The sequence below is a fragment of the Oncorhynchus gorbuscha genome, linkage group LG20 (assembly GCF_021184085.1).
Source record: "Oncorhynchus gorbuscha isolate QuinsamMale2020 ecotype Even-year linkage group LG20, OgorEven_v1.0, whole genome shotgun sequence".
Taxonomy (NCBI): Eukaryota; Metazoa; Chordata; class Actinopteri; order Salmoniformes; family Salmonidae; genus Oncorhynchus; species Oncorhynchus gorbuscha.
The window spans coordinates 43,775,888-43,784,501 of NC_060192.1; the positions used below are offsets into that span (position 1 = coordinate 43,775,888).

Below are 8,614 nucleotides of genomic sequence, written 5' to 3' on the forward strand. Positions count from 1 at the left end.
CATTATATAATGGCAATACATCTATCAGCTCCATACCCATTATATAGAGTTAATACATCTATCAGCTCCATACCCATTATATAGAGTTATTAATACATCTATCAGCTCCATACCCATTATATAGAGAAAATACATCTATCAGCTCCATACCCATTATAGAGAGGTAATACATCGATCAGCTCCATACCCATTATATAGAGTTAATACATCTATCAGCTCCCATTATATAATGGAAATACATCGATCAGCTCCATACCCATTATATAGAGGCAATGCATCTATCAGCTCCATACCCATTATATAGTTAATACATCTATCAGCTCCATACCCATTATATAGTGGTAATACATCGATCAGCTCCATACCCATTATATAGAGGTAATACATCGATCAGCTCCATACCCATTATATAGAGTTAATACATCTATCAGCTCCAGACCCATTATATAGAGGTATTAATACATCTATCAGCTCCATACCCATTATATAGAGGCAATACATCTATCAGCTCCATACCCATTATATAGTGGTAATACATCTATCAGCTCCATACCCATTATATAGAGGAAATACATCTATCAGCTCCATACCCATTATATAGAGTTAATACATCTATCAGCTCCATACCCATTATATAGAGTTATTAATACATCTATCAGCTCCATACCCATTATATAGAGTTAATACATCTATCAGCTCCATACCCATTATATAATGGTAATACATCTATCAGCTCCATACCCATTATATAGAGTTATTAATACATCTATCAGCTCCATACCCATTATATAGAGTTAATACATCTATCAGCTCCATACCCATTATATAGAGTTAATACATCTATCAGCTCCATACCCATTATATAGAGTTAATACATCTATCAGCTCCATACCCATTATATAGAGTTATTAATACATCTATCAGCTCCATACCCATTATATAGAGTTAATACATCTATCAGCTCCATACCCATTATATAGAGGCAATACATCTATCAGCTCCATACCCATTATATAGTGGTAATACATCTATCAGCTCCATACCCATTATATAGAGTTATTAATACATCTATCAGCTCCATACCCATTATATAGAGTTATTAATACATCTATCAGCTCCATACCCATTATATAGAGTTAATACATCTATCAGCTCCATACCCATTATATAGAGTTAAATACATCTATCAGCTCCATACCCATTATATAGAGTTAATACATTTATCAGCTCCATACCCATTATATAGAGTTAAAATACATCTATCAGCTCCATACCCATTATATAGAGTTATTAATACATCTGTCAGCTCCATACCCATTATATAGAGTTAATACATCTATCAGCTCCATACCCATTATATAGATGGTAATACATCTATCAGCTCCATACCCATTAAGGGGACATGAACCTGTTATTAGACCACATCTATCAGCTCCATACCCATTATATAGATATTAATACATCTATCAGCTCCATACCCATTATATAGAGTTATTAATACATTTATCAGCTCCATACCCATTATATAGAGTTAATACATCTATCAGCTCCATACCCATTATATAGTGGTAATACATCTATCAGCTCCATACCCAGAGGGAAATAGAGAAAATGGACATTTATCAGCTCCATAAACAACTGGATGGGTTTTGAGAGGATCTGACCTCCATTTCCATTAAATCCTGAGTTATTAAAGGGCATCTGATCTGACCTGACCTACCCATAAATATAGACAGTGATAAAGGGCCATCTGATCAGACCTGTTACATAAATACCAGACAGAGATAAAGGGCCCTGATCTGATCTGATCTGTACATAAATACCAGACAGAGATAAAGGGCCCTGATCTGACCTGTTACATAAATACCAGACAGAGACAAAGGGCCCTGATCTGATCTGATCTGATCTGTTACATAAATACCAGACAGAGATAAAGGGCCCTGATCTGACCTGACCTGTTACATAAATACCAGACAGAGATAAAGGGCCCTGATCTGATCTGTTACATAAATACCAGACAGAGACAAGGGAAAGGAATGACCTGTTACATAAATAGCAGACAGAGATAAAGGGCCCTGATCTGATCTGTTACATAAATACCAGACGGAGATAAAGGGCCCTGATCTGATCTTGTCAGGACCCGGTTACGAACCCAGGTCTCTGGAGTGAGAAACAGTCACTTAACCAACTGAGCCACGAATAGTCGGCAGAACCCAGAAGATGAGGCAGACACAGCAGTACTTGAGACGGTGTATTTAATGAAGTAAAAAGTGAAGTTCTTCAGGAAAACATGTAACTCCACAACTTCAAAAGGATTTCCACAAGAACAAATGTAATCCTCCAAGACAAAAAGGTAAATCCACAAGGTGGAAGGTAAAGCACAAAAAGCCTCAAAAGATACTCAAAAACAAACAAACAAGAACAAAAAACAGAATTCCACAAGAGAGTCCACCGGGATCAACAAGAGTTCACAGAGTACTAGGGCTGGGTGCTAACATACAAACACAGAGCAAAGAACAGAGGAAAACAAAGGGTTTAAATACAATCAGGGGAAATGAGGCACAGGTGCAAATAATAATGGGGATCAAGGGAAAACAAAAGGTCAAAAGGCACAATGGGGGCATCTAGTGACCAAAAACCGGAACAACCCTGGCCAAATCCTGACAGATCTGATCTGTTACATAAATACTAGACAGAGACAAAGGGCCCTGATCTGACCTGTTACATAAATACTAGACAGAGATAAAGGGCCCTGATCTGACCTGTTACATAAATACTAGACAGAGACAAAGGGCCCTGATCTGACCAATTACATAAATACCAGACAGAGACAAAGGGCCCTGATCTGATCTGATCTGTTACATAAATACCAGACAGAGATAAAGGGCCCTGATCTGACCTGTTACATAAATACCAGACAGAGACAAAGGGCCCTGATCTGATCTGACCTGTTACATAAATACCAGACAGAGATAAAGGGCCCTGATCTGATCTGTACATAAATACCAGACAGAGACAAAGGGCCCTGATCTGACCTGTTACATGAATACAGACAGAGATAAAGGGCCCTGTTCTGACCTGTTACATAAATACCAGACAGAGACAAAGGGCCCTGATCTGATATGTTACATAAATACTAGACAGAGATGAAGGGCCCTGATCTGATCTCTACATACATACCAGACAGAGACAAAGGGCCCTGATCTGATCTGACCTGTTACATAAATACCAGACAGAGATAAAGGGCCCTGATCTGATCTGACATACATACCAGTTACATAAATACCAGACAGAGATAAAGGGCCCTGATCTGACCTGTTACATAAATACCAGACAGAGATAAAGGGCCCTGATCTGACCTGTTACATAAATACCAGACAGAGATAAAGGGCCCTGATCTGACCTGTTACATAAATACCAGACAGAGACAAAGGGCCCTGATCTGACCTGTTACATAAATACCAGACAGAGACAAAGGGCCCTGATCTGACCTGTTACATAAATACCAGACAGAGACAAAGGGCCCTGATCTGACCTGTTACATAAATACCAGACAGAGACAAAGGGCCCTGATCTGACCTGTTACATAAATACCAGACAGAGACAAAGGGCCCTGATCTGATCTCTACATACATACTAGACAGAGATGAAGGGCCCTGATCTGATCTCTACATACATACTAGACAGAGATGAAGGGCCCTGATCTGACCTGTTACATAAATACTAGACAGAGATAAAGGGCCCTGATCTGATCTGTTACATAAATACAAGACAGAGACAAAGGGCCCTGTGTGTATTTTCTCAACCTACAACAGGACCACAATGAGAACCTACTCAGGCCTCCTATTGTCTTCTCACAACTCACTGGTGCAGCTCACACACACACACACACACACACACACACACACACACACACACACACACACACACACACACACACACACACACACACACACCCTACCTTGATGTATCCTCTACTGGCCAGTGTGTTCATCAGTAGGTGGCTCCAAGAGTCTTCTACCAGCAGGTCTGACAGAAACCTCAGAGGAGCTGCATTTACCTCCTGAAGACTGACGCACACACACACACACACACACACACACACACACACACACACACACACACACACACACACACACACACACACACACACACACACACACACACACACACACACACACACACACACACACACACACACACACACACACACACACACATAAAAAACACGCACACACACGCACACACTTTAATAAACATAGATTTACATACAGTAAACACACAGATTTTACACTCAACATCCAATAGCTATCCAGCAGACATGATCTCACCCAATCACGTAGAGGTCTGTGGCAGGCTGGGCGTCCAGCTGCAGCAAGGAAGTGACATCACCAGGAGGCTCTGCTGTCGCCACATTCCATGTGACCATGTGCAGCCTGTCAGAAACAAGCAGAAAGTAGAAAGAGAAATATCAACAAACTGTTTATTTCCAGCTTTAGAACGTAGCCATAGAACCCATCCTTAGCACCCAGCCTTAGAACCCAGCTTTAGAACACAGCCTTAGAAACCATCCTTAGAACCCAGCCTTAGAACCCAACCTTAGATCCCAGCCTTAGAACGCAGCTTTAGAATGCAGCCTTAGACCCAGCTTTAGAACCCAGCTTTAGAACCCAGTCTTGAGACTTAGGACCAGGGGTACTGGGCAGAGTCCCAACAGGCCTGAAAATAACCCTGTGTGTATCTCCTTCTTTCTGGGTGTTTGTACGTGGGCGTGCACCTGAAGGTGTCTCGGGGGCGTCCACAGAGCTGAAAGGCTTCGTCCAGAGTGCGGGACAGTTCCTCGTTAGCCTCATCATCAGAGCTCAGGTCCTCTACACAGGTCAGCAGCTGGGACAGGCGCTGTCGGAGCAGCAGTCTACCCTTTGACCCTTGGGACGCCGTGCTGGAGGTGCTGTCGGACCTCACACGACTCCCGACCCCCGACCCAACGCCTTCAGACACACACAGTGCATCCATCGCCATTTTCATTGACACTGACATAGCCAGTTCTGACTGTAAGTGTGTTTGTCTCTCTGAGTGATAGCAGGGCAGAGAGAGATCGGTTGGTGAGATGGAGAGATACTGTCTGAAGAACAAGAGAAAGAAGGGAAGAGAAACGTCCTCTGGGATAATAATCAGCTCTGATAAACTATTCAGATTCTGTCCTCTTCTCTGACTGATGGTCCTTACTGAGGTCTGCAGCTTTTAGACCGTCAGCTTCCTGTTAAACCAACGGCGCAGCTACTCAGAGCAGTGGCTCCTCTCTCTTTCATCAGGTCCTCTTTGTATCGTTCACAAACAACAGACCTCCCATAGAACCCAGTCTGTGATTCGTTTGCTTCTTGTTGATTGACTTGCTAGTGGATTCCTCCTGCTAGCAGCAAACTGTCAGTCTCAGTTGGAGGTTTTAATCTTCTGAGATGATCTAATCTTGGTTGTTTTCCAGTAGATCCAGTAGATCCAGGAGATCCTCCCTCAGAAGAGGCCCAGAATTAACTGTACAGTCCGCTGCCTTTATGTCCTGTCCTCTGTGCGTCCTGTCCTCTTTGTGTCTTGTCCTCTGTGTGTGCTATCCTCCGTGTCTGTGTGAGTGTGGTTTGCTGGCCCGAGTGACTGGACGACTCACTGAGAGCGACAAAGTTTTGGTGACGCAGGCGAACGAGTGATGGAGAGAAAGTGTGAGATTAGGACAATAATCTGGAGCAGGGGAGAGCCACGTGAAAAGGTGTGTGTGTGTGTGTAATCCACCATCACAGAGGGTATTGTTTCATGACTAGAGTGACGTCACACCCTGTAAGAGTTTTAATATTAATGCTTCACTCTACTCATTAACACTAACAACTGTTACTACTATGGACCGAGAGAGAGAGAGAGAGAGAGAGAGAGAGAGAGAGAGAGAGAGAGAGAGAGAGAGAGCGAGAGACAGAGAGATAGACAGAGATAGACAGAGAGAGAGAGAGAGACAGAGAGACAGAGAGACACAAACAACAAGTGTGCGGTTAAAATTGGCAAAAAACACACACATTTCTTCACACAGGATTGTGGGGTTAGACAGGGATGCAGCTTAAGCCCCACCCTCTTCAACATATATATCAACGAATTGGCGCGGGCACTAGAAAAGTCCGCAGCACCCGGCCTCTCCCTGCTAGAATCCAAAGTCAAATGTCTGCTGTTTGCTGATGATCTGGTGCTTCTGTCACCAACCAAGGAGGGCCTACAGCAGCACCTAGATCTTATGCACAGATTCTGTCAGACCTGGGCCCTGACAGTAAATCTCAGTAAGACCAAAATAATGGTGTTCCAAAAAAGGTCCATTCACCAGGACCAAAAATACAAATTCCATCTAGACACTGACCTCGAGCACACAAAAAACTATACATACCTTGGCATAAACATCAGCGCCACAGGTAACTTCCACAAAGCTGTGAACGATCTGAGAGACAAGGCAAGAAGGGCATTCTATGCCATCAAAAAAAACATACATTTCAACATACCAATTAGGATCTGGCAAAAAATACTTGAATCAGTCATAGAGCCCATTGCCCTTTATGGTTGTGAGGTCTGGGGTCCGCTCACCAACCAAGACTTCACAAAATGGGACAAACACCAAATTGAGACTCTGCACGCAGAATTCTGCAAAAATATCCTCCGTGTACAATGTAGAACACCAAATAATGCATGCAGAGCAGAATTAGGCCGATACCCACTAATTATCAAAATCCAGAAAAGAGCCGTTAAATTCTACAACCACCTAAAAGGAAGCGATTCCCAAACCTTCCATAACAAAGCCATCACCTACAGAGAGATGAACCTGGAGAAGAGTCCCCTAAGCAAGCTGGTCCTGGGGCTCTGTTCACAAACACAAACACACCCTACAGAGCCCCAGGACAACAGCACAATTAGACCCAACCAAATCATGAGAAAACAAAAAGATAATTACTTAACACATTGGAAAGAATTAAGAAAAAAACAGAGCAAACTAGAATGCTATTTGGCCCTACACAGAGAGGACACAGCGGCAGAATACCTGACCACTGTGACTGACCCAAAATGAAGGAAAGCTTTGACTATGTACAGACTCAGTGAGCATGGCCTTGCTATTGAGAAAGGCCGCCGTAGGCAGACATGGCTCTCAAGAGAAGACAGGCTATGTGCTCACTGCCCACAAAATGAGGTGGAAACTGAGCTGCACTTCCTAACCTCCTGCCCAATGTATGACCATATCAGAGAGACATATTCCCTCAGATTACACAGATCCACAAAGAATTTGAAAACAAATCCAATTTTGAAAAACTCCCATATCTACTGGGTGAAACTCCACAGTGTTCCATCACAGCAGCAAGATTTGTGACCTGTTGCCACGAGAAAAGGGCAACCAGTGAAGAACAAACACCATTGTAAATACAACCCATATTTATGCTTATTCATTTTATCTTGTGTCATTTAACTATTTGTACATTGTATATATATATATATAATATGACATTTGTAATGTCTTTACTGTTTTTAAACTTCTGTATGTGTAATGTTTACTGTTAATTTTGGTTGTTTTTCACTTTATATATTCACTTTGTATGTTGTCTACCTCACTTGCTTTGGCAATGTTAACACATGTTTCCCATGCCACTAAAGCCCTTGAATTGAATTGAATTGAATTGAGAGAGAGAGAGAGAGAGAGACAGAGAGAGAGAGAGATTTTGGATTTTGGATTATTGTAAAAAAAAAAACATATATAGAGTACCCCATAATGACAAAGCGAAAAAAAGGGTTTCATGTTTGCTAATTATTTACAAATAAAATACAGGAATAACTTATTTACATAAATCATACAAAAACAAGTAGTGATGAAGTCAATCTCTCTTCCACGTTGAGCCAGGAGAGATTGACATGCATATCATTAATGTTAGCTCTCTGTGTACATCCAAGGGCCAGCCATGTTGCCCTGTTCTGAGACAACTGCAATTTTACCAAAGTCCCTCTTTGTGGCACATAACCGCACAACTGAACAGTAGTCCAGATGTGACAAAACTAGGGCCTGTAGGACCTGCCTTGTTGATAGTGTTGTTAAGAAGGCAGAAACTAGGGCCTGTAGGACCTGCTTTGTTGATAGTGTTGTTAAGAAGGTAGAAACTAGGGCCTGTAGGACCTGCCTTGCTGATAGTGTTGTTAAGAAGGTAGAAAATAGGGCCAGTAGGACCTGCCTTGTTGATAGTATTGTTAAGAAGGTAGAAACTAGGGCCTGTAGGACCTGCCTTGTTGATAGTGTTGTTAAGAAGGTAGAAACTAGGGCCTGTAGGACCTGCCTTGTTGATAGTGTTGTTAAGAAGGTAGAAAATAGGGCCTGTAGGACCTGCCTTGTTGATAGTATTGTTAAGAAGGTAGAAACTAGGGCCTGTAGGACCTGCCTTGTTGATAGTGTTGTTAAGAAGGTAGAAACTAGGGCCTGTAGGACCTGCCTTGTTGATAGTGTTGTTAAAAAGGTAGAAACTAGGGCCTTTAGGACCTGCCTTGTTGATAGTGTTGTTAAGAACGTAGAAACTAGGGCCTGTAGTACCTGCCTTGTTGATAGTGTTGT

The 8,614-nt window shown here is 42.2% G+C and overlaps 1 protein-coding gene across 1 annotated transcript in view; it reads right to left on the reverse strand.

Annotated features, from left to right (window-relative positions):
• inpp5kb (inositol polyphosphate-5-phosphatase Kb) overlaps positions 1-5,601 on the reverse strand; it is a 37,217-nt gene extending 31,616 nt beyond the window's left edge. The window contains exons 1-3 of the mRNA XM_046317111.1: positions 4,778-5,601; positions 4,332-4,436; positions 3,962-4,070 (exon numbers count right to left, since the gene is read on the reverse strand). Of these exons, the coding sequence (XP_046173067.1) occupies positions 3,962-4,070; positions 4,332-4,436; positions 4,778-5,040 (477 nt within the window). The 5' untranslated portion in view covers positions 5,041-5,601. The remainder of the gene's footprint in view (positions 1-3,961; positions 4,071-4,331; positions 4,437-4,777) is intronic.
• Between the last annotated feature and the right edge of the window lie 3,013 nt (positions 5,602-8,614).